Raw genomic sequence first — 27,300 nt, 5'->3', positions numbered from 1 at the left:
TTCACTAAAAATTCTCACCCAGCATACCAGCTCTTCGCAATGGCAAATGATGATCCTCCCTTTTCCAGGATCGTAAAGTCAATGCTATCATGCATAGCCTGCCCAAGCGAAAAGCACCAGGCCCAGACTCGCTTGATTACAGCATAATCAAAGCTGTACACAAAGCAAAACCCGGATTCCTCTGCAAGTATTTAAATAAATTGCTGGAGCACAGGCATTTTCCAGTGGCATTCAAAATGAGACAAGTAGTCCTCTTTGCCAAACCTGAGAAGCATCCGAATGACCCAGCCTCCTTTCGCCCGATATGCTTGTTGTCGGCAATAGGGAAGGTTTTCGAAAAACTTGCAGTCATGAGACTTAAGCATCACATTACGCGGAAAAAATTCCTGTCACATCTACAATTCGGTTTCAGGGAAAGCATATAAATGATCCATGCCCTCAATCTCCTGCAGAAAGAAATCATGGAAGCTCGCAGTAACAATCAACACGTAGCAGTATTAAGTCTAGATCTCTAAAGTGCATTTGATTCCTTGTGGTGGCCTGCTGTGCTCGAAACTCTGCACACAGCTGATATTCCAAACAATCTTTTACAGTTATTTAAAAATTACCTCAGCAACAGATAATTCATAGTTGTGCATGATGGAGGAATAATTACCAGGGGCTGTCCACAGGGATCATGCGCTGGTCCTATCTTATGGAACGTGATGTTCAATTTGATGTTATGCACTCAGTGGCCGCAGGGAGCGAAGGCATTTGCAGATGATGCCGAATTCATCGTCAGAGGGCACACCAGGGACGTTCTTGAAGCCCGCTGAAATGACATCATCTCTCAGTTTGATATGCTCTGCAACCAAAAGAAGCTACGAATATCGGAGCTCAAGTTGAAATATATAATATTCCATAAACCCGGGCAGACCCTCCTTCGCAATCCATGTATTAACCTTAGACAAAAGAGAGTAAAGCGAGTGAAAGAGTTAAAGCTTCTCTGCTTAATAATTGATGAAAAACTCTTCTGGCTCCCTCATCTGCGAGAGCTCATAGAAAGAATAAAATAGAAAAAAATAGAAAGCCCATAGAATAGCCTCTCGAATAAAGAGCATGCAAGGCTTAGACTGGTGGCTCCGGCTCCACATTCTAAAGAACATATACAGCACAGCGGTGGAAAAAATATTTATCTATGTGGCGGCCATATAGGCACTTCCAATGACTACGAGGAAACAACAAATTTTGAATAGCATTCAACGCCCATTTGTTTTGGCCATCATGAGGGCCTACAGGACCACAGCAACTGCAGCAGCCACAGTGCTGGCTGGACTTATTCCACTGCACATACAAGCCCAAATGGAAGTGGACATCGCAAAAGTCGCTCTCCTTAAGCAACCTGCCCAATACCAGAATCTCTATTTCTCACTGGAGGATTCTGAGAACAATCTACAAGTTACGGAAGTACACCCGGCCCTTTTCTGCAAGAATGTCCATGCTTACACAATGATGCTTGAAGATAACAACAATAACACTAATGCTCTTAGGATTTATACAGACGGCTCCCAGGTGAATGGAATGATGGGCTGCAGCTATGCCATCAAACAAAAATGGAAGCACCTTAAGGTCTTGGAAAGGCTTTCTGGGTGCAGGCAACTCAGTCTTTCAGGCGGATGTTGAAGCCATATGCCAAGCAACCCTAGCAACGAGTCAATTTAGCTACTCCACCACACATATACACACCGACAGCCTGTCAGCACAATTTATGCAATTTGGAATCCTTTTCACAGGTCACCCATCATACGGCACATTCAGCAAACCCTGAGACAGTGTGAAGGACGCATCCTCATCTTCTGGATTAAAGCACACGCTGGACACCAGGGAAATGAGGAGGCCGATTTATTAGCCAAAGAAGCCGCGAGCAATCTCGATGCAGAACAACTGGCAATAAAGTTACCAAAATCCTATGTAAAGAAGGCTGTTCTAAATGCTGCACTCAAGCAATGGCAGGAAGAGTGAAATTCTATTCCACAAGGAAGAAGGACTTATGAAATTGCTCACAAAGTCAGCCTTGACAGACAGACATCTCAGCCACACATCACCAGATTTATAATGGGGCATGGTCCATTCCCGGAATATTTTCTAGAACGAGGAATAACAAACACCAACATCTCTGTGTGTGGCTAGCCAGGTAGCCCGGACCACTACATCACCTCCTGCTCACTAACACGAGAGTGGCACATGCCGTTTAACAACACAGATAAAGCGTATAAAAGATTCTTTATTCGCCAATCAGCAGTACTATAAAAAACTCAAAAGTATTATTATAGACAGACTGCAGGCATTAGGCCAGCACTTGTGTGAGTCAGCTTAACCTTAACTCTATCCTCTCCACATAACCACCCTATATATCCAATGTACCTATGGCAATATGCTTATGTATCCAATGGACTTACATCAAGCTCTGAAAGTTACCCATACCAAGTGCGTCAATTCTATTCATGTATGTGTACCCATGTAGGATAACAACTGACAATGTGCCCTCGTTTATTGTCACTCATTCTTACCTATGTCATTAATTGTCATTCATTATTTCTATCAACAATTGTTGCGTACCATTACTTACGTTATCAACTACCTAGATCAACGCACTTATGTATCCAATGCACCTACATCATTCGTTTAAGTGTACCATCCCTATCTATGTATGTAAAGCCATGTAGAATAACACAGGATTATATGTTATCACTAATCATCATATATCGTTTTACAGTACAAGCATTTCTACTAATGTCTGTATTGCCATGTAGGATAACACAAGGTTATGTATAATCATTAATTGTCACTTTTCGCATTAATGCACAATTCATTGTATCATTTTTATTAATATGTAGGTGGTTAAAGGTTTTATTTCTAATAATGTATACATAGCCATGTAGGATAATTTATGCTCATGTATTTTTATTAATTGTCATATTTCACATTAATCTACAAGTATCATCTTCAATGTATCGTTTCTTGTATTAATGTTTAAGTGTATCACTTCCACTAATGTATGTGTAGCCACGTAGGACGCTACACGATTATGTGCATATATTAATTACTATTACACTCAGTGCAACAATTCTGTCAGTGTACAGGTGTTTAAATGTCTCATTTCTATTCATGTACACATAGCACAGTAGGATAATACATGATTATGTGTTGTCATTAATCGTCATCTTTTGTATTAATGTGCAAATTTCATTGTCAGTATACCATTTTTAATGATGTATAAATGTTTAAGTGTATCATTTCTACTACTGTATGTATAGCCACAGAGGATGATACACAATTACGCGTTACCATTATTCTTCATCTATTGTATAATGTACAAGTGCCATTTTCAGTATTTCATTTCCATTAATGTATAAGTGTATCATTTGTACTAATATATGTATAGCCTCGTAAGGTAATACACCATTATGTGTAATCATTAATTGTCATCATTCACACTGATGCAGAATTTTCCTTTTCAGTATATCATTTCTGTCAACACATAGGTGTGTATGTATCATTTTTATTGATATGCGCATAGCCCAGTAGAATAATACATGATTATGTGTTTTTATTTATCGCTATCTACTACTGTGCATGTATCGTTGTCAGAATATCATTGCTATTAATATATCAGTGTTTATGTATAGTCATACAGGATGATACACTATTACGTGTAATCATTATTTGTCATCTTCTGCATTAATGTGCCAGTTGCATTATCAGTGTATCATTTCTTTGAATGTATAAGTGTTTATTGTTTGCCTATCTCATTATCCACTTAGGCCAATATACATATGTATCCAATATATCTATGTATGAAATTCTTATTAATTGTATGCTTAAGCATATATGCATATGCCCTTGTTTGGTCATGTCAAAACCTCATATTCTCCATTAATAAATTCCCGATGCAGCCCTCGTGGGAAGCCGCGAGCATTGTGCTGTTCTAGATAGGTGTGGGCACCAGACAACACCCGATTTGTCATATAAAGCTGTCCGGGCCATGCAATCACCTGTATGCGATGTTGCTCGTCCCCCCGCGCTGACACCTTTGGCTGTAGTCTCCACTCCACAGCTGAACATACAGATATCATGGAAATACATCATTAAATTGCATTTGAAAGAGGTCAAAATGGGATATTTTCGTTGAAATATGCTGCAACTTTTCGCGATTACAATACTTCTTTTTTACTTCATACAAGGAAGTAAAAAAGGGACCCTTATGGTCCTTGATAATCTAAATTGTGTGTGCATGGGGAAGGGGCAATTTTTGGTATCATAGCCTGGTTTTTTTTACATATTATCTAAAGCATAAAACATAACTTCAAAAATGCAACATCCAACAGGACCAACTTCCAACAGGACTTCAAAAACCAGCAGGACACGGTACACCTTAAGTTTGTTTTGTTCCTGCACACCGACACCAAGCGACAATGGATCTCACTACCCTGTATTCCTTCATTCCATAGGAACCACGCTGTCCAATGCTGACCGACTCCATCATTACTGTCCATGCTCTCAATGACGACGGTGAAATGGACAGCTACAGACTTATACCGTTCACTTGTGGCAAGCTTCATTCTATGCATTCTGAGTAGCTCACGGCCCCTTGTGTCTATTTCACTTGTTTTCCCTTCACATGTGTAATAGTTTCATTGTGAGAGCCATTGTGTGAATCATTTCTGTACGATCCAAGTATACCGGTATATAAATATACCGGTTGTCAATTTTTTAATCTCCTAAAAAATGCTAATTTTTCTAGACCTAAAAGCTATAATCGTAAGCTTCTAGTGTTTCATTTCAATTCTAAATGGCAGCAACACCCTAAGAATGCTCAATACTTTGCAGTTATGAAATTGATGTACCTCGTTCCAAGGTATCATGTTTGAAGATTGATACATTCTATTGAAGGGGAAGAAAAATTCAGAATCTGAAAATGTATGATGTACACATGCTGAATCTTATATATTTACTTCATTTCAGTCAGAAGTGATAATTAACAGAAGATTATTTATACGATTTTAAAACCAGTATATAATATATACCGGCACCCACACTGAGGGTACCATGCCAATAGATGGTAGCACCAGGCTTCTCCTTTTCTACTGTGTAATATGACAGAATTTCTTTATATTATAACAGTTTATAATGTAATAATTTTTTATGATTAATTTATAAGTTCCAATTCAGAAGTCAAACAGCAAAAATCAGCATTAATTTTCGCCGATTTTTGTTGTTTGACTTCTGAATTGGTGCTTGTTCGGCATGTTATTGTGTCTTAATTAATTTATAAGTTGTTTAGGATTCAATATTATGTTCATGAAGGGATGGGGAGTTTACTGACCCTGCGCTAGGACTGAATACAAGTATATTAGTTTCTTTTATTCTTTGTTTACTCGAGTTTCAACTGTCCCTATATAGCTAAAATTTTTATTTCAGCATTTCACCCTTTTCCAAGAGAAAGAGTCACCGATTTCTAAATTGCCGTCTGAAGTCAAAACTTTACACAATTCTGGGATTAAATGTGGCATGTTAGCCTTCAAAACACACCCGTTACTTCGTGTTTTACAAAATCCTAGAACACAGCGAAAATAAAAAGAGGTGATTGACATGTAATTTGTCATCTGAGAGTCACGCCTTCTACCCTTTGTGTGGTGTGATTGATCACACAAAGGGAGAGCTCACTTAAAAATACGAGAAATGGAAATGCACTTCAAGTCCATTTCTTAGCATAATCACAAAAACTGCTGATTTGAAGGCATGCTTTTATTCTTTAGAGAAATTCTTTTTAATTCTTTGTTAATTTCAGATGAAAGACTAGGGAACGCAAGAGAAATTTGCCCTCTGGGTGAAAATACAAATAGGCTGTTTTCAAAATAAATTTTCACAGTTGGTGAAAGGGGGGAAAATGTTCCTAAGGCCTGTTTCAGATGCAAACTAAAATTTATCCCAAAGTTGAAAAGGAGCGCCTAGAAAGTCAAAGGGGTTGAAAATCGAAATAAGAGCTTTGTATCAAATAATAAAATTTTTTAATGGTGTTTCTTCCTGAACAAAAAGATATTTTGCAACCTATATTTACAAAAAATAAAAATCTGATGTGTACACCACATGACTTCCTTGTACAGAATGTTAAATTATACGCATTTTTTCTTGCATTTCATTTAAACTTATTAGATTGAATTAAACCTACTTCGCCGACAGCGCATAAACCACAATAGAATAAATGCATTCTTTAAAATTCATTTTGTTTACCATAGCGACACTCTGGCGCTAGGTTTACTTAACAGTATTATATTTCGTTCATATTATAACTCAGAAAGCACAAAATTTATATCATTTAAAGAATTATCTAGTCATTGCCACATGTTCTATTCAAATACTATAATAAAGCTAGAAATATGTATAAAAGAAATTAAGCAAACAAAACAAAAAAAAAACAGTTTTTCACAGACGATTGAGTATTTCTCATTCAATTAATTCAGTTTTCACTTCGCGACAAGGCAAAAATACATAAAAACTCAAAATATCTGTATTAAAAGTTACGAAGTAAATCTTAAACACTTATTTCCTCGAAAAAATTCCAGAAAGGATTAAGCATGATTTAATTTGCAATTTACTAAAGGCATAAAAATCTAAAAATGATTTAAATAATAAATGAAGGCGTTATCTTTGTTGTTGCGAAGCTAAGTTTCTCTAGATTGGCAACAAATCCACTATCCTGCTGTTTCAAATGTAAACAAGAGCAATGGCCACCATCAAAAACATTATTAGGCTTACCGGCACTTAAACAATTTTAAAATTGTTGATAATTCTAAAAATATTGCATATAGATTTACTAAAGGCATAAAAACCTTAACCGGAAGATAAGAACAACATAATTCAATCATTTTTAAAGCAAAAAATGTACAATTTACAAACATATAAGAGTAAAGAAACTGAGATCACTGAGCTGGGTAACAGAGTGGATATATATATATAAATATATTTATATACATTTGGTGCGGCCGATTGCAACCAAAATACGTGGTGCATATCTGCATGTTATAGCAGTCCTATATACAAAATTTCAACGTTCTGAGGCTACTCGTTTTTGAGTTATGCGAGATACGTACGTATGTTCATACATATGCCATGAAAAATTCTCTTCAGAATTCATTTTAAAACAGTTTTATAATTTTTTTGGAGAAAAAGAGTGTTTTATTCTGTTCTTACATACAGATATCATGGAAATACATCATTAAATTGCATTTGAAAGAGGTCAAAATGGGATATTTTCGTTGAAATATGCTGCAACTTTTCGCGATTACAATACTTCTTTTTTACTTCATACAAGGAAGTAAAAAAGGGACCCTTATGGTCCTTGATAATCTAAATTGTGTGTGCATGGGGAAGGGGCAATTTTTGGTATCATAGCCTGGTTTTTTTACATATTATCTAAAGCATAAAACATAACTTCAAAAATGCAACATACTTTCTCAGCTGAGTTGTAGTGTTACATTTTTCAATTTTTTTGGCTGAGATACATCTCTTTGCAATATTATACTAGTTCAGTTACAGCATGATACGATTTATGCATGCAGTGTTATATTTGCTAAATTTTTTTTATAAAATAATAATATTGAATTTAAATCAAGTTCAAAAGCTAAAGTGCAAAATTAAATTAATAATTTTAAAATTAAATTTTAAAACTTTTTGCCTTCAGACTTACATAACTATATTCAAGCACCCATCTCTACAGACGCACATCAAAAGTACGCACAATTAATTTAAAAAACAAAAATTAACAATTGGCAGCTACCTAGAAAGAAATGTCTTAAAGGGGCACCGGTATAAAAATATATACCGGTTCTGAAAATTCAGGATTTGGTTCTAGATTTTTTTTAAGTCTCAATTTTGTGCTTTTAGGGTCTATAAGTTACAGTTCATGCAAAATTTTACCACAATTTCAACTATTTTATATACCGCCCCTCAAAGGGTTAATAGCTCGAGACCTGTTTATGCAACAAGTAATCTAATAGATTTTGCTCGATATCATATGACTTAAAAGGTTTTTAACATGCTAATAGATCCTCAGTGAATTCCAATAGATATTTTAATAACTTTTTTATCACATTTACTATAATGCATACAACAGCATAAATATGTTAAAGGGCAAATAATTTTCCCACATTAATATCTGAAATCTTATTTTCTTAACATTTTTATGATTGATACTTTTTAGTTTAAACTGTTTGCTTTAAAATTCACATAGATGGTAATAAATACATGTGCAGATAAAATCATTCATTAAAATTCTAATCTTAATACATCTTTTATATAATGCAATAAGTATATAATAATTTTAAAAAAAATTAAAGTTGTGAATTACTAAGTACATAGCATAAACGGAAAACATTTTCAATGTGTATATTTAAAGCCTCACTTAACAGCCAAATTAGAAAATTAATTCATTAAAATAAAATATTATTTGTGAAATGCCAGTTACATTGGCCATTAAACTCCTTGCTTGCTAATACCACTGAAATCTACATGAAAAATTTGTCAGTGTTTCACACTCGTCCAAATCTTCCACCATCATTGGCCATCCACTATTACATAAAACACACAATGGCAAATCAGCTAGTCCAATGTGAAATAAAAGATCAGCAAATAAAAAAAAGAAAAAAATTCATCTATTAGTATGTGAAATAATTAAATATTTTTATGGTATCATTAATTACTTGTGCACTTAATATTTTCTATTTTAATATAACACAAATACATAATAAGCATATAATATTATTATGTAATCTATTTCGACAACCTTGTTTCTTCCATCAATTTTCACTGTTGGTCAGGCTAATTAAAGGTGCCAAGCAAAACTTCCACATGTAACCATTCCAATCAACAGTCATATTACGATTCATTTTAATATATAATTTGTAAAATTTAGCTGATGTCATCTGCTGCATCAGAAATATATGAACCTCACCTGCGAACCAATTTCGCTTTTACAATCCTTTCTCTCATTGCAGTACCCTTTCCTGCAACACCATTTCACAGCATTTTTTAGCAAAACTCAATTTCATTTCATGATATTTTGAGCACTGTTTATTTTTGATGATGCCTCTTGTTTAAAATAAATCAACTGCAGATTTTTCATACATGGGCATTTCCCAAATCGTGAAATCTATGGTAAGCTGGATGGGGGGGGGGATACTTTACATAAATATTTATTTCTTGGGAAAAATTCCCAGGCGAAAAAGAAATTGAACTCATGAATTGTGTGACTCGTTAACTAAACTCCTGAACTTTGTTAGGTTTACCACAATTAATTAAACATCATTGGCATCAATATGGCAATTTTGGTATAGCCGCTGGAAACTGAGTAGTACTAATTTAAGTAGTTAAAATTAAAAGATCAGCATATATAAAAAAGAAAAAATTAATCTATCACTATGTGGTATAATTAAGTATTTTTATAATATAATTAATTTCTTGTGTTTTTAAATAACACATACTGATAATACAAGCAAATAATAAGTACAAATCATGAAGTATAAAGAAAAAGGTGAAACTTTTTTCAAAAACAGTCCGCTTTTTTTGCATTATTTATAGAGGATGCTAACAGTCATTTCATATTCACCTTACTGTAGCATTTTACATAGGCAATAACAGCAGAATTGATTTAATATTAATTTTCATTATGAATACAGGATATAATGGAATCTGTTTTGTCCCTGGATGCGACAGTGGTTACAGAACTGTAAGGTTGAAGAATAAAAACTTGGGAATAAAGACTATATGGAGTATATTTAGAGTTCCAAAGGTCACCTTTGTCAACATTTATATCATGCCTAATCACAATTAGACGAATTTATATAACTTTTCAGAATGTCTGGATTATTAGTAAATAAGAGGATATTTACTGTATGCTTGTAAAAAAAGTATTAAATGCTTGTAGTAAGTATAAATTGTATCTAAATCTAAAAGCATTAAATTGGAAATTAAATATTGCATATAACTTGTGTGAATTTAATGTGCATCTACATTTTGTGCATGAAAGCAGGCAATCGTTAGATTTTAAAGTCAAATCAAATTTCTGAAATTATACAAGAATGATAGAATATTTGTACTTTTATTTCATTTCCAAAATAAATAAATAAATAAACTCATTCCCCCTTCTTTTCTGTTTGAAGTAGGTTATTATAATAAATGAAAATGAACAGAATGCTGCTTATAATTAACATTACTTGCATGGTTGAATGAAAGTATAAGAACAGCAGATGACTGTAAAGAAAAATAGAGTTTTTTTACAAATATTCAGTATATTAAATAAGTTATGAAATCATGTGACCTGATCACATAAATAAATGGCTATTGAAAATTAAGATTTTAATCTTGATGCCATGCAGGGTGGGAGCCATTATGCACAAGGATTTTAAATTTGGATTTGTAGAACTATTCGAGTGTTACCTGCTACAATTAAATTTTAATTTGGCATTAAAATTTTCAAATTAAATCTTGATCATTAAATATTAAAATTTGAAAAATTTCAGCCGATTTTCTTTCTGAGCCTTTTGTTACCTTGTCACAATGGGACAAGGAATTAATATTAAATAATGATGCAAGTGGTCATGCTATTTTAAGAGTTCTCGTTCAGGAGCTCAACAATGAATTGCATCCTGTGTTATACTATAGCCAAACATTATTACCAGCCGAAAGGAAATACCCTTCTATAAAACTAGAACTTTGTGTAATTTATCGGTCTGTTACTGCCTTTAAATCATATCTTTTTTATCTAAACTTTATTATCTTAACTGACAGCAAGCCTCTCTTGCATTACCAACCTCACCAACTGATAACACGACTTGGTGGCTCACAGAGCTAAGTGAATATACCTTCGAGTTTAAGCACACATTCCTGGAAAATTAAATTCTCTGACTGATTATGTAATCGTGATCACAATCAGCCCACATCAGTTGAGAAATCTGAAGATAATTCAATTACTCTTTCTTTTGTGGAAACAAATACTGAACCACTACAAGTGAATGCCCTCATTTCTTTTCAGAATCCTGCTCATGAAATTTCTGTCCACATTACTTACTGAGCAAAGTTCTGATACATATACTTCAGAAATTATCAATATTTTGAAAAATCGTTCCTTGCTTAATTCAGCAAATGTGCATAATTTTTTCATAAACAATTCAAATAAGCTTCTTATGTTTGTTTCAAATGAACAGAATTTTGCTGCATTAATTGTTGTCCCACAAGCACTAAAATCTAAAATGTATGAAATTTCTCATCTGTCCAATCTTGGCGTTATGAAATCTTAACAAAACGTTTCTTCTAGAAGGGTATGTATAATGACACAAAGAATTTTGTCCTCTTATATCATTTATGTAACAAATACTAATCTTTCACTCCTAAGCAAGGTCCATTTAAAGCTATCAGAATACTTAAATATCCAAATGACTAGTTTTATGGATATTGTTGGTCCCATACATAATTGAGGACATGTTCTCACTATTTCAGATAATTTTTCTAAACATCTTGTGTTATATCCTTTCAAAAATCTCCCTGCTGAAACTGTTACAGCATATTTATTAAAATATATATCTGTACATGGAAGACCAGAATTGATATTAACTGATTTAGGCACACAATTCAATTCAGTGGTGTTTGAATTGATTACCAAATGAATGGGCATTATAATTATCCCACTGTGCTCCTCACAGACTTCAGAGACTAAGTGAACATACTAATTATTCCATCAAGAGCTCTTTGCTTCATAAAAAAGGTATTTCATTTTAAAACACACAGCTTATCCAACAGAATAATTACAACAGTATTGTTCATCATTCAACAGGTTATTTTACTAATATTCTGTATTTTGGAAGAAATTTATCATTACTTTTTATATGTTTAATCCTGATCCAAGGCCAGTTCAGTTGTGTGATCTTTTAACACAACTAAAACTAAGTTATGAGCATGCACATGAGATGTTGGAAAGAAAGCATACAGAATACTCGTCAAATGAAAAATGCCGGGTCAAAAAGGGTTAAGAGGTGACAGGTGCACCTCATAATTTTCAAATTTGAAACTTCCTTTCGACCTGACTTTTGCATGATTAAAATTTAACTATGAAAAGTAGCTTAATGTTGATATACTAAAAGAAGTGTAACATGAGTTTTAAGTTTTTAACTTTTACAGTTTCCTGGAAATCTCCTGGGACAATATGTCCCAATCATATTGTCAACTGGGACTATTTGTCCCAATCGTCTAGATATTACCTTTTCTCAGAAAATAAAACTAAAATTTATGGTAATATACAATGTGAATATTACAAAACATAAGCTCTGTTACATGCATTAGTTCATATATAACAGAAATTTTCATATAAGTTTCATGAACACAAACATAATATATCAGCATGTAGTAATTTGATCATTGGTGGGACATATTAACTCACTGTTAAATACAATTGGGACAATATATATATCCCACAAAAAGAATTTATTCAAAATTTCTTAAATCTGACACTAAAAATGTTAAATTCCTACTTAATAAAAACTATTTCATACTAAGTAGGCCTAAAATATAATTGTACTTATGATAAAATTTTAAAAAATAGACAAATCAATACTAGAGTAATAAAGTGTGCTCAAAAACATATGTGTGCCATCTGCAATCTAAAAGTGTTGCCAGGTTTCCTTAGTTATATATTTATTCCCTAATCCCTTAAATACATTGCAAATGTAAAAACCCATTTAAAAGTGGGTTTTATTTACCCAACAGAGAATGAAATCTAATCTCTGGGATGTATGTGCCCATTAGGATCGAAAGGGTTAAGATGCCCGCAACAGCAATCTTCAAACCTAACATTACAGGTGCATTATCGGCACCAAGTGCTAAGCAATTATCCAGAGGAATTGAATTTTCTTTTAAAGTTTTAAAAATTAGCTGAGCTATATCAAAGCCTGTCGAATGTCCTCCTAAAGTGGGAATAAAAAGTATACTACATTCAATTACAATGGATTAAAAAAACAAACAACTGGACACAGTTTTGAATCGGTATTATTGCTTCCATCCGTACGGATGCAAAATGTAACTGTTTTAATGCAGTCAATAACTGAAGATTTATTTTTCATACCTATTTCTTTATCAATTGCAGCAGTTTTGCTCCTTGCACTTGAGTATTTCTAAGCAATTTCACTATTGGAAGATATTTTTCTAAATAAAGCTGCAGCACGATCCGATGCATTCAGTGGTAGGTTATGCTCAAGTAAAAAGGCAGAGAACAGACATTCGGCATTAATAACTTTTTGATCCTTTGTTTCCATAGTAAAATTTAATTTTTTGTTTTTTCAATAGAATTCATATTGTCCTTGTATTTTTGTGAGTGCACATGTTTGAGAACATCAGCCGTTCCACCATGCGAAATCGAAAAATCGTAGTGACAAACAGTACACATCGCAAATGTATTATATTTCCTTGAGGAAATAATAGAAGGAAAGTCATCTGTATCATTTTTGAAAACTACATGAGTATTTACCTTTTTTGCAGACACAACAAAAACAAAAGATCATAATTTCTTAAAGTAATTCTCGAAAGCACATGCACTCACACCGGCCAAGGACAGTATAAACGAAATAACAGCTTTGATCTTGGTTAGTGCTCATTGAATAATATATACCAGATGGCACACAGTGGTGCTTGATGCTAATTAGAGAACTGAAACACAATGTTTTTGAATATATGATCTCAATCACAAAGCAGAAGCGTGCCATAATTTTCCACTGATGAAACGAGTTCGGTTTTCTTTTAGATGTAATCTACAGAGAAATCAAGTGATGCCCAGAATCACTTTATTTGTGCAAACAACGAAGTGATAAGCCAAGATACATGAAATTCAAGAGAGTTTTTAAGAACAGAAAAAAGTCAGGAGAAAGCTGTTAAAAATTGGATTGGTGGGAGAACAGTCAGAAATCGGGACAGTTGGCAACTCTGCAATTATTTTGCCATTGCGGCGTCTAGAAAGCTGATTAACACACACCATGTATATCCTTGTTCTTTTAAATCAATCATTACTTCCTCAGGTTTAATATAAGTTGCCCCTGGTAGATTTCGAATGACTGATTTTATATGCTTCTGTTCTGGTAACTCAAAGTAGTGATATAGAGCTCCTTTATTGCTGAAAACTTTAATCATTTGACAGTATATTGCAAGCAGTTTCACCTATATTTTTATGCCATCTTTTATGTTTTGACCATAGCAGTCATGCACTGAAAGCTTTTGTTATTTAATAAAGTCCTAAGCTGATTCCGATTAAATTTTGAATCCTTAACCATAATGGAAGGTTGTTTACATCCATTAATGGCAGGTGTGCTCTGATTGGTCGAAGGTAGGGAAATAAATGTTTATATTTGGAACGGCTAAAATATAACTGCAGTGCTGTCTAGCCATCGCAACATTTTTGGACCCGTTTTACTATTATGCAGTTTCACCTCCTTCTTCATACTCTATGGTACAACAAAATAATAAACCATATAAACAATGCTAGAACAAAATTTTACGTAATATTTATGTAGTGCTATATCGTAAATATGAAAATGATGTTTCACAGAACTCATTATTAAAAAGCATTTCTGAAATAGAAAAATACTAAAAAAATTATGAAATAATAAAAAGCACTCTATATAAATATGCATTTCCATTAAAAAACCTCATAACTGCAGAATGCTCTCTATTACAAGACAACCTGAACCATATACAACATTAAGTACATTTACACAAAATTAATTACTTACTTCTGAAATATTTTTCTCAGATTCTCCAACGTAAGGTGAATATATCTGTGCAGGACTTGCTGCAAAAAAATTTGCATTGCATTCAGTAGCAAGTCCTCTTGCCAAAGTGGTTTTACAACAGCCAGGAGGGCCGAATAGTAATACACCTCTGGGACAAGGAAAATCAACTCTTTGAAATACTTCAGGATGACATAGTGGCCGTTCTATACACTAAAAAAAAATATAAATGAGAACAGATTTTAGTGACAAGGAAATGCATATGCATATATCTATATTAATTTTATTTAGTGTTGAACTTATACATATACCCTCCACTTTTCAAAAATCCAGTTTGCAAACTTTTTAGAGACATTTTAACATATAACATTTTAAGATATAACATATATCCATAAGATTCGAGGTTCAGTCTTGGTGCGTGAAGGTGAAGTTGCCCCTCGCTCCCCATTTTTTGATTTCCTTGATTTGTTTGCATTTTAGTCTTTGTGTTATATGTTTAATCAGATAGCCTGGCTCAGTAAAAGTAGGCGGCCAGTGCAAATCTGATTCAAAACTCCGATTACGACCACGTGTGGTGCTGATAACAATCACGTGTTTCTGAGACTCCTTTGCCAATGCTTTATTTTTCTTCTTTTTCCCCTTTCTAGTAATTTTGTTCTCCTGTTGAGGAGAGACTTTTAGCTGCCCTTGAAATCGATTGAGTGTTTTAACATATTACGCTAAATACAAGGTTGTTATTGCGATTTTAATTGTCACATTGGCGTGTTTTTCTTCTATTCTAGTTTGTAATACAAGTATTAGCATCATTTCTAGCTGCTAATCAAAAGTCTGTGATATTAATTCCCAATAAAATTTGCAGTCCACTACATATCAGAGGAACTTTGTGGCCAGTTGAAAAGAATTCTGACAATCATTTGAATGGCCATATACTGATGCACTTCCAAAAAAACAAACTATAAGTAGTGCTTTGACAAAGTGACAAGCTAATGAGCAAACTAAAACCTGTAAATAGCCAAAATGCAAAGGAGTTGTCTATAAAAGAGAACTATTACTTCACAATAATGCATACTATTTATTGGTTGTGCATAGAGTTGATATACTCAAAGCTCTGAAATTTGAAATAATCAGATGTTTATCATACAAACTTCCCACAATCGAATTTTCTATTCTTTGGACCTTTGAAAAATATTTGTAATAGCAGAAGTTTATGTATGATAAGAGCATAATGGAGGCAGTATTCCTAAAAGTTAGTGTTTCGTTAAAGCTCCCACCACAAAGTGGGTTTTCTTTTTTTTTTTTTTTTTTTTTTTTTTTTTTAACGGGGATTTATAAGCTTGTGGGCAGGTGATAAAACTATGAACATATATCTGTACAATAAAGTGTATCAACATATAACTATACTTTATAATGTTAATTATCAACAAAATAGAATACTATTTAACTATACTCAATTTACATTTACATACTTGCCAACTTATGACACTCAAAAATCCGGAGATTTTTTTTAAGAAATCAGGAGATTTTTCACAATGTTAAAAAGACTTTTTAAATGATAAAAATATAATTTTTAATAATGAATTAACTTTAAATAGTAACTAATTCTTAAATGAAAGCAACACAAAAGTACCTTACACATAAAAAACATTTTTATTACTTGCATCGTTTAAGGAAACAACAACAAACAAAAAAAAAAAAGAAAAAAGAAAGACACCTTAATCAGTTTTTGTACAAATGTTCTGAGCAGTGGCAGATTTTAATTTCGTTAAGAAAGAAACTTCATAATTTTGTACATAGCAATTGCCACGTAGGCCTGCTTTTGCTAATAAAAGTTTTTCTAATGTGTCATCACTAATATTAAATCTAAATTTAGTCCTCGTTTTTGCAACAACACTGAAAAATCCTCTCACACTCTGCATTACTATGGGGAACTGTCAAGATGGCCAACATAATTCTAGACAGTTCACTATATTTTAAAATTCCATCAGCATTAAGACACAATAACACGCCGAATAAATACTAATTCAGAAGTCAAACAACAAAAATCAGCGTTATAGCTACAAAATTTTCACAGACTAGTTTCGATGGTTTTACCGAACCAAAATTTGCGGTTTTGCAGCTGAAGATGATGGTTCGGTAAAACCATCGAAACTAGTCTGTGAAAATTTTGTAGGTATAACGCTGATTTTTGTTGTTTGACTTCTGAATTCCATCAGCATCTTTAAGTTTTCCAATTCCACTAGGTATCAATCCTAGCTGATTTTATAACTTCATCCAAGTTTTCTAATTGTAAACTGCTGTTATGCAGCTGTTGGAACTGTTTCAATTTTTCCTTCCTTTCAGAATTCCTTTCAAGATAATACAGTCAAAAGTCTTTAATCCGGACTCGTCGGGACTTCAGCAATTCCGGATTGTTGATCATCAATTTAAATCTGGTAAAATGGCATGCAGAAATTTTAAAATTAAAAATATGAAACAGTAATTTATGAAATAAAGAGCAATTATGATCTAAAGGGTATCAAAATTTACAAAAAAAAAAAAAAAAAAAAAAAGCTTAATATTTATTTGTTTACTTTATTAAACATTTCTTTCAATGTGCACATGCGTAAAGCATACATTATGCATAGTCGAAATTAGAAAATTGCAACCAGAAAACTATTTGATGTGTACTCATGATATTTATAATGGCGAAGAATTTGATTTAAATCATATCAAAGACAGAGTACATCGAGATGAAATACTACATTTAGTAAGGAATTATAAGCCAAATAAAATAAAAACATCTGCCCTGAAGATAAGGATAGGGCTGACAGATCAACTTCTACTTCATTGCGCGCCGCAATGTCCCCCCCCCCCCCGCAGAGCAGCGTGAAATTATGCGCAAGTTATTATGCGCGTGCATAAATGCATTATGCATTTACACATGCGCAGAAAGTTTGTAGCTTTGAAGTCCGGATTATAGATCATTCCAGATTATGGACGTCAGGATTAAAGACTTTTGACTGTAACAAATATCAACAACACGTTCATCCACATTTATTGGTAATGAAGCTGACCCTTTTTCAGCTGCTAAATTTAAGAGGTGACAGGTGCACCTCATAATCTGCAAATCTGAATTTTCCTTTCTTAAGATGCCTGCAACACCAGTCTTCCCATGCCTACCAATACTGGTGCATTATCGGCACCAAGTGCTAAGCAATTATCCAGAGGGACTGCATATTCTTTTAAAGTTTTAATAATTAGCTGTGCTATATTAAAGCCTGTCAAATATCCTTCTAAAGTGGGAACAGAAAGTAAACTGCACTCAATTTCTGAAGACTCTGGATTAAAAAAAGAAACAACAATTGGAAACAGTTTTGAATCTGTATTATTGCTTCCATCCGTAGAGAGGCAGAACGGAGCTGTTTTAATGCAATCAATAAATGAAGATTTATTTTTCAAATTCATTTCTTTAACAATTGCACCTGTTTTGGTTCTTGCACTTGAGTATTTTTTAGTGATTTCACTATCGGGAAACATTTTTCTAAATAAAGCTGCAGTGTGAAATAACTTTTTGGTCCTTTGTTTTCGAAGAAAAGTTTAATTTTTTGTTTTTTTCAAAACAACTCATGTTGTCCTTGTGTTTTGTGTACGCACAGGTTTGAGAACATCTGCCCTTCCACCACGCGAAATCGAAAAATCGCAATGACAGACGGTACACATCGCAAATTTATTACATTTCCTTGAGAAAATAATGGAAGGAAAGTCAACTGTGTACGATTTTTGAATATTTCACCTTTCTCGCAGACATAACAAAAGATGATAATTTCTAAAATTAATTCCCGAAGGCACGTGTACTCACACAACTCAGGACAAGATGAACAAAATAACTAAAGAACATCCAAATAACAGCTTGCTTTGTGCTCATTCGCTAATATATGCCGGATGACACACAGTGGAGCTCGATGCCCATTGGAGAACTGGAGAACGACGTTTCTGGATATGTACAATCAAAAGTCGTTAATCGGCGATTCCGGATTATAGATCATCAGTTTAAATCTGGTAAGATGGCATGCAGAAATTAAAAAATTAAAAATATGAAACCGTAATTTATGAAATAAAGAACAATTATGATCTAAAGAGTATCAAAATTTACAAAAAAAAAAAAAAAAAAAAAAAAAAGCTTAATATTTATTTGTTTACTTTATTAAACATTTCTTTCAATGCAAGTTGTTTAAGTTGCTTCATTTTATGTGATAATACTTTCTCTTTAATTCTATAAACAGACATAACTTCTTCTTCAGTTACAAAGTTCCGCTGTTCAAGTCCTATAATTGCTGTGTCGAGAATACCGATTAATTTGTCAATCGAAATTTTTTCGTTTTCAATAACCTCTGTGTCACTTTCTTCCCTATCGGAAGCAAATTATGACGAGGAATTTGATTTAAATCATATCAAAGACGGAGTACATCGAGATGAAATACTACATTTAGTAAGGAATTATAAGCCAAATAAAATAAAAACATCTGCCCTGAAGATAAGGATAGTGCTGACAGATCAACTTCCAATTCATTGCCCCCCGCCGCAGAGCAGCGTGAAATTGATAAAGAGATTTCGGAATGGTTAGAGAAACGAAGCCTTTATCCATTTTTTGCAGCAATTCCACTTTTTATTTAATGGACTTCGAAACATATTTTCGCTTTGTAGATCCTTTACACATTAGTAAATATATATCGGAAATTCTATTTGACATAATCGAAAGTTCAAGCTTACTTTTATAAAATTGCTCTAACAGTCTGCAAAAAATAATAAGCCGGATCCAATTCGAAGATTAAGGAACAACGCAATCTGCAACATTAACCGAATTAGATAATTTTAGCTTAGCTTATACCGTCTGTTATACATTAAATGAACATGCGTAAACATATTATGCGCATGCGCACACACATATTCACAACCGTAAAGGTCTTACGCGCATGCGTCGACAAGACGCATGCGCAGAAAGTTTGTAGCTTTGAGGTCCGGATTATGGGTGTCCGAATTAACGACTTTTGACTGTATATGCTCTCACTCACAAAGCAGTTCTCATCTGGTTCGCAAGGTTTTGTTTTAGATATAATCTACAGAAAATTAAATTGCTTTCAGATGTCCAAAATCACTTTTTTTTTTTTTTTTTGTTGTTGTTCATATAACAAAGTATTCAGCCAAGTTCCATAAAAATCGTGAGAAATTTTAAGAATAAGAAAATGTCACAAGAAACATATTGTAAATCGAGTTGGCAGAAGAGTGGTCGAAAATTGGGAGTCTCCCGCCTAAATCGGGAGAGTTGAGAGTTGGCAACTGTGTATTTTACTATACTCTTCTACAATTTTGCATTTTTTACTATTAATTTCCATCAGAAAGAAATATTTCAATTTAATGATAATTGCCTCAAAGGCTCTGAAGAAAATAAAGTGATAAAAATTAAAAATACCATTATCAAAACAAATCAGATAATGTAATTACAGGATATTTAATTAATAAAGAAACAACGAAAGAGAGCACAGCAAATAATTTCACAAAATACATCAGCATCTTTGTATTAAATACACTAAAAAAATATGGCAATAAAATGTGTAAAACATTCAAAGGATCCTAGTACTCATAAATAATTAGCATGTATTGTTCCTATTGCAATATTTAATTTACTTAACTCAGTTTTAAAAACTTGGTTAAAATGTCAAAATGTCAGTATGGTTCTTTTCTGTTTCTAAACAATATATATATATATATATACTATATAAACAATTTTAGCATATCATTAAAATGTTCTTTTTCTTTTTTTGGAAGAAATATATAATTTTTTCACATTTAAAATATGATAATATGCATCATAATAAATGGTTAAGCCCTTTTTCCTTCTAAAATCTCAGTTTGTCTTTTAATAGAGACAAATTATAATTTTTAAATACCATTTGTAGTCTTTCTTTTATTTTCTTCATGCCTCCAATATCTTTCCAGTGTATGGGCTTGACTTTCAGATTCCACTGTGACACTTTCAGAACAGATGGTGAAAGGGAAATTGTAGCATTTATAAAATCCTTAGTACTTAATGTCTCTAAATCTGCATTCTATAAAAAACATTAAAAAAAAAATCTTTAAAAAAAATTTTTTTGGTAATTACATATCTCATCAACCGCGAATGTTGGGTACCACTGAACCACTGAAGTTGTCCAAGATCATGCCAAAGTTATGCCAACATTTCTGCAAAATTCTGGAGGAACCGGCGTTTCTTTATTTAATAAATAATGAGTATTCAAACCACTTTTTTAATGTTTTGTAGAAGGCTTTGATTTCTACTATATTGTTGGGCCCTCCGATTTTACTGGAAGTTCTGCTCAGAATGCAAAGAGTACGAACTTTCCATGGGTAATTGCTCCAGTCTTTTACTGCTGAGTCAGTCATATTCAGCCGACCATATCTTAACCATTTGATGGTAAGATACCACTACTTTGAAAATAATCTACTGCATCTCCTTTTACAGAATGCAGGTCCCAAATTTCAAAATGCAAGAAAAATACAAAAACAATTAACTTGCATGCTTATATATAAAAATGAAACATGGATTTTATCAAGAAGCAATGGGGTGTAACACCAAATGAAAATACAGATGTTATGAGCATGTTGTTATGTTACACTTATCAATAATTGTTGCTAAATTGCACTGCTTAACAACAGTTTCATAGTAGATGGGATAATTAGTATTTAACCAAATTTTCATAACTACATCAGATACAAAGAATTATTTGGTAATTTCTGATTATCTGCACATCTTATAAAAGCATTTATGAGGCAATATGATATGTCGCCAAAACAGGCAACTCATGACATCTGCAAACTGTAGTTATGAGGCAACCCAGTTATACAGTACAAAGTCCGAAATCCGGACTCATCAGGACTTTGGCAATTCCGGGTTTGAGATTTTTCCAGATATTAGATCATCAGTTTAACCTTTTGAGGTTCGGCGCATAAAAAAATGTTTTTTAAAAAAATAACTTTACACATAGATAACTAGCCCCTAATACAATGTTATTTCATGCCAAAAAAATAGGTAAAACCTTTAAGGTAATTCATGACAGGGTGGGATATCGCTTGTCCCACCACACACCTAGAGCAGTAAAATGGCATCTTTGCCTCAGAATAAATTCTCCTAACATTCTTATCTAAGGTGCTAGTTTTAGCAACCAGATAACAATGCAAGATATAAAAAAAATGTTTTTGAATAATTATCTAGAAAATATTGATCATACTCGCAAAATAAAAACTATTTTTTCAAAAAAATTACATAATTTTAAAAAAATCGCTCTCTGTACGACATTTTAGATATTTTTTAATGATTTCTTAATAGATTTGAAACGGAGAAGATTTTCGCTCTAGTACTTTATTTGCTACAGGTTTGAAAATGAAGGTATTTATAACGCCATCATGTTTATTTAAATTTTTCCTCTCTTTTCTCTGCTTAGGATATTTTTCTATGGTGAATCACGCTCACATATCATTCAGTATTCAACGGCATTTTATGTTACAGAGTTATATTTTCATTTCTTTCGAATAAAATATTAAATATTTTTCAAGTTTTAACATTATTGCAATTTATTAAAAAATATAAATTTGCATCATCAACATATAAAACAAACATGATACTTGAATTTAAAAATATTTGAATGGTGCTGCCATCTATTAGCAGCAGTTCCTACATGCACAGTGGGACGTATTTGGTCCCACCTTTTAATTTCAACTTTTCTTAATCAATATATATGAATTGAAATAACATTTTTTTTTTTTTTTTTTTTTTAGAAAAGGAAACTTTCGCATAAAAATATTCAATTCAACACCAAAAGTTTTTGTTCAGATGATTTAAATTGCATTAGAAATAAATAAAAAAAACTGCTTCAAAATTAGACCTGCAAAGAATTTTTATTTTACATTATTTCCATGAATGAATACTAGAGCTGCCATCTGTTATGCATTTAGAGAATTAAAAGTTGTAATCATATGTATTTTAAACAGAATTTTGCAGCTTTCGTCTGGGGGATAAAAACTGATAAAAAAAGGTGGGACGTCTACCGCCCGTCAAAGGGTTAAAGCTTGTAAGATGGCATGTAAAAAATATAAAATTAAAAGTATGAAATTGGGATTTATGAAATAATGAAGCATTTATAATCTAAAGGGTAACAAAATTTACAAAAACCAAAGCTTAACCTCTTAACTGCCAGAGAAAACATAGAAGATTAACTCTCCAGTGCCACCGTTTTTCACACAGGCGATGTATTGGGGGGAAAATAACTGCAAGTTTTACTTTCTAAAAATTGTTTACTTTTACAAAATAAAGAATAAAAAAATTAAAGCACAAAATTTAATGCTTAGTATAAAAGTATATTGAAACTGAGTTTTGCATAATAAAAAAGATCCCCAAAATGGAGCTTGGATCAATTTATTTTTAGACCAGTAAAGTGTAATATCAGGTTTCAGTGTTATACCTTGTGAAATTAGTACAGTCAAAAGTCGTTAATCCAGACTCGTCGGGACTTCGGCAATTCCGGATTATCGATTTTTCCGGATTATAGATCATCAGTTTAAATCTGCTAAGATGGCATGCAGAAATTATAAAATTCAAAATATGAAACAGTAATTTATGAAATAAAGAACAATTATGATCTAAAGGGTATCAAAATTTACAAAAAAAAAAATATATTTATTTGTTTACTTTATTAAACATTTCTTTCAATGTAAGTTGCTTCGTTTCATGTGATAATACTTTAATTCTATAAACAGACATAATTTCTTGTTCAGTTACAAAGTTATGCTGTTCAAGTTCTATAATTGCTGTGTCGAGAATACCAACTAATTTGTCAATCAAAATCTTTTCGTTTTCAATAACCTCTGTGTCACTTTCTTCACTATCGGAAGCGAATTATAATGATGAGGAATTTGATTTAAATCATATCAAAGACGAGGTACATTGAGATGAAATACTGCATTTAGTAAGGAATTATAAGCCAAATAAAATAAAAACATCTGCCCTGAAGATAAGGATAGTGTTGACAGGTCAACTTCCAATTCATTGCGCGCTGCTACATTCCCCCCAAACACACACACACCGCAGAGCAGCATAAAATTGATAAACAGATTTCAGAATGGTTAGAGAAACAAAGGATATGCCTTTATCCATTTATTCCACTTTTTGTTTGATGGACATTGAAACATGCTTTGGCTTTGTAGATCCTTTGGTAGCTCCAGAATTGGAAATTCTTTTTGACATAATCGAAAGTTCAAGCTTACTTTTATAAAATTGCTTTAGCAGTCTGCAAAAAATAATAAGCTGGATCCAATTTGAAGATTAAGGAACAACGCAATCTGCAACATTAACTGAAATAGATAATTAGATAATTTTAGCTTAGCTTATACCGTCCGTTATACATTAAACACACATGCGTAAACGCATTATGCGCATGCGCACACGCATATGCAAATACGTAAGAGTATTATGCACATGCATGAATGCATTATGCATTGACGCATGCACAGAGAGTTTGTAGCTTTGATGTCCGGATTATAGATCATTCCAGATTACGGGTGTCCGGATTAACGACTTTTGACTGTATTTACATTTCAGTGCGTTCACTATTCCAATATCCATAGGCTGATATACAATTTGGAGGAAAGAATAATAAGGATACATTATCTTTCCATACAACTTTATGTGAAGTATGAGCCGAACAGTTGTATACAATCAGGACAAATTTTGCACGATCAGTTAAACCAACCAAATTTTCTTGAGCTTCTGGTATGAAATAATTTTCAAACCAAGCATTCATTAACACTTGTCATGCCTAGTCTCTTATTTGCACGATATATAACGAGAAACATTTTACTCCTTTAAATGCTTGAGGTCGTGCATCTTTTCCGATTATGAAAAGTTTACATTTGTGTGTTCCTGCCGCATTTGCGCATGCTAAAATTGTTAGTCTCACTTTGGAATCTGAGACACAAGTTGGAGCCTTTTCTACAGAGGCTGCCAAGGTATTTTGTGGTACATATTGCCAGAAAAGACCAGTTTCATCAGCATTGTAAATTTGTTCTGGAGGTAACTTTTAACTATTAATGAGTTCAATGAATTCATAAACAAATAGTTCAGCAGCTTCAGTATCAGCTAAAGCTCTTTTACCTGAAATTCTTTATTGCCTTACATAATGTTGATTTTTAACCAACCTGTTGAATGTGTGCACTTAGTTCTTAAGTTAATTTATTAGTGAAATATCTTAGCTTGTGTCATTAACATTGGACCTGTCAATGACGCCCTCGCTGCGAAGCTGTCTGAATCATTTTATTACCACTTTGTCATGATCTCCACTTTTAGCATAACGAATAATTTTTCTGTTATCCGTTGCAAGCGGGGTGTTAGAATCCACAAAAATTCAAAAAGTTCTTTTTCTGTTTTTTTATGTTATATACAGTTGACTTTCCAATCCCATACTCCTCACATAATTTTTCAGACGGATATACCTTTATCCATGTTTTGCAACAATTCCACTTTTTGATAATGGACATCGAAACATGCTTTCACTTTGCAGATCCTGTTGCAGCTCCAGAATTAGAAACTCTTTTTGACATGATAAAAGGTTCAAACTTTAATTTCATCTAATTGCTGTAATAAAAACAGCCTGCAAAAAGAAATTAAGCTGGGCCTAATCAGAAAGTTAAGGAACAGCGAAATCTGCTACATTGGCTGAAATTCCTTGGAATCAGTAAAGTATATGTTTAGCCTAGCTTAATAGCATCCGCTATATGGCTATGTATCATGAGAATAGCGATGAAAGACAAATTGTTCCACTAAATTGTATCTTGCTTCTATCGTGCACTGAGACAATTAAGCTTGATTGTATTAGTTACTTATAATACTAGCGTCTAATTCTTGCACACGCTTAAGGCATATCTGAATCCTGAATAAATAAATTTCCATATTTTCTTAATACCAATTCTATACTTTTGGAGGGCCAGTGCCAGATATCTTACCCCCTGAGCTCTGGGTGTCCTAAATTCTGCTACCAAGTGCCTGCCTAAGTTCTAAATTTTTGCCACCCCTAAATTTTGGATCACAGTGCTTTTCCTAAATTTTAAAAATATTTCCATCCTTTAATTTTGTTATTTGGTGCTTCTCTAAAATCTAAAAATCTTATCTTCCCTGAATTTTGCCGCCTGGTGCGGTCATACAAGCTCTGGCACTGTTTCTGGGTTTATGTGAAAAACAAATCAGTTATTCTTAATTCAAATAGTCCTAAATGTAATCTTTCGACCTATGAGTATCATTAACAAAATCTATTTTCTTTATTTAGCATATGGAAAGAAAATTTTGTTAAAAGTTTTCCTCGTCAATATTTCTTAGCACATTTAACTTAAAAAATGTGTAATCATTGCCAAGCTTAATAATGTCATCATAAAAGGTTACTATACTCTTTCTATTAATATAAAAAAATTGTTTGGGCATCGCTGCATGAGTCATTACTCAAGTTGTCATGTGTTGATAAACATGCAGTGATTAAAGCAAACTAATAAATAATGATTCCACTAGGTTGGCGTCAGGGTTATAAAATATTAAAAGGCATAAAATCAATGATACTCCTATGCAGAATGTTTCATTTTGAGATGTATGCCAAGCAGATACACAGCTACGGAGCCAAATTATGGATCATACAAATTTTTGCTATTATTGTTTATTAATTATTGTTTCTTCAATAACGAGATATTTACTCTGCTGGCCATTAAAATTACAACAGCATGAAAGAAAGCAAATACAAAAAAAGGTATTTAATGCAAGTAAGCACTATGGCATGAAGCCAAAATGATTAAATTTGTAAGCATTTTGCAGGTTTACGGGGAGGTGAAATTAGTAGAAACAAATACCACCCCTGGCAGCTAAAACGGCCTTATCTCATTAGGCATAAAGTCAAACTGGGCTTAAATGACAGAAATGCGCAACTCATCGCATGCTGCTTCAAGTCTATGCCACACTTCATCAACTGTACTAGCTGGAGAGGGGTCGCGGGTCAGTCTCTCAGCAACCCATGACCAGATGTTTTCAATGAGTTACAGATCTGGAAACCGTGCAGGCTAGGGCAGCAGTCGAATACCCTGTGTATCAAAGAAGGTCAGAACACGACGTGCAACATGTGTGGTTGTGCATTATCTTGTTGGAAAATGGTGTTTGGAGGCCTTGAAGACAAGGCACAACCACTGGACATAAGATGACAGAAATGTACCCATCTGCGTTCAAATTACCTTCGATCCAAACTAGAGATGTGAATGTCATGTACCGTATGGCTTCCCAACCCATCACACCAGTTGCAGGGCCACTATATGCCGATATCGAATGCAAGCAAGCAACATGCGGTCTCCTCAGACACTCCAGACACATATACAGTCATCAGAATACTGCATGTAGAAAACCGGGACTCGTTTGAAAAGGCAACATTGTGCC

At 33.2% G+C, this 27,300-nt stretch overlaps 1 protein-coding gene across 5 annotated transcripts in view; it reads right to left on the bottom strand.

Moving 5' to 3' along the window:
- Nucleotides 1-27,300, bottom strand: part of LOC118193935 (ATPase family gene 2 protein homolog B-like) — a 177,979-nt gene that overhangs the window by 117,461 nt on the left and 33,218 nt on the right. For 4 of the 5 annotated variants that reach the window (XM_085818475.1, XM_085818473.1, XM_085818472.1 and 1 more), the window contains exons 3-4: nt 20,735-20,893; nt 14,811-15,020 (exon numbers count right to left, since the gene is read on the bottom strand). In XM_085818475.1, the coding sequence (XP_085674601.1) occupies nt 14,811-15,020; nt 20,735-20,893 (369 nt within the window). The remainder of the gene's footprint in view (nt 1-14,810; nt 15,021-20,734; nt 20,894-27,300) is intronic. The other variant, XM_085818474.1, reaches the window with a different exon arrangement.

The sequence above is a fragment of the Stegodyphus dumicola genome, chromosome 6, assembly GCF_044657685.1.
Source record: "Stegodyphus dumicola isolate Sdum_Otavi_A_Nest chromosome 6, ASM4465768v1".
In the NCBI taxonomy this organism is placed as follows: Eukaryota; Metazoa; Arthropoda; class Arachnida; order Araneae; family Eresidae; genus Stegodyphus; species Stegodyphus dumicola.
This window is presented reverse-complemented; position numbering and strand designations above follow the sequence as displayed.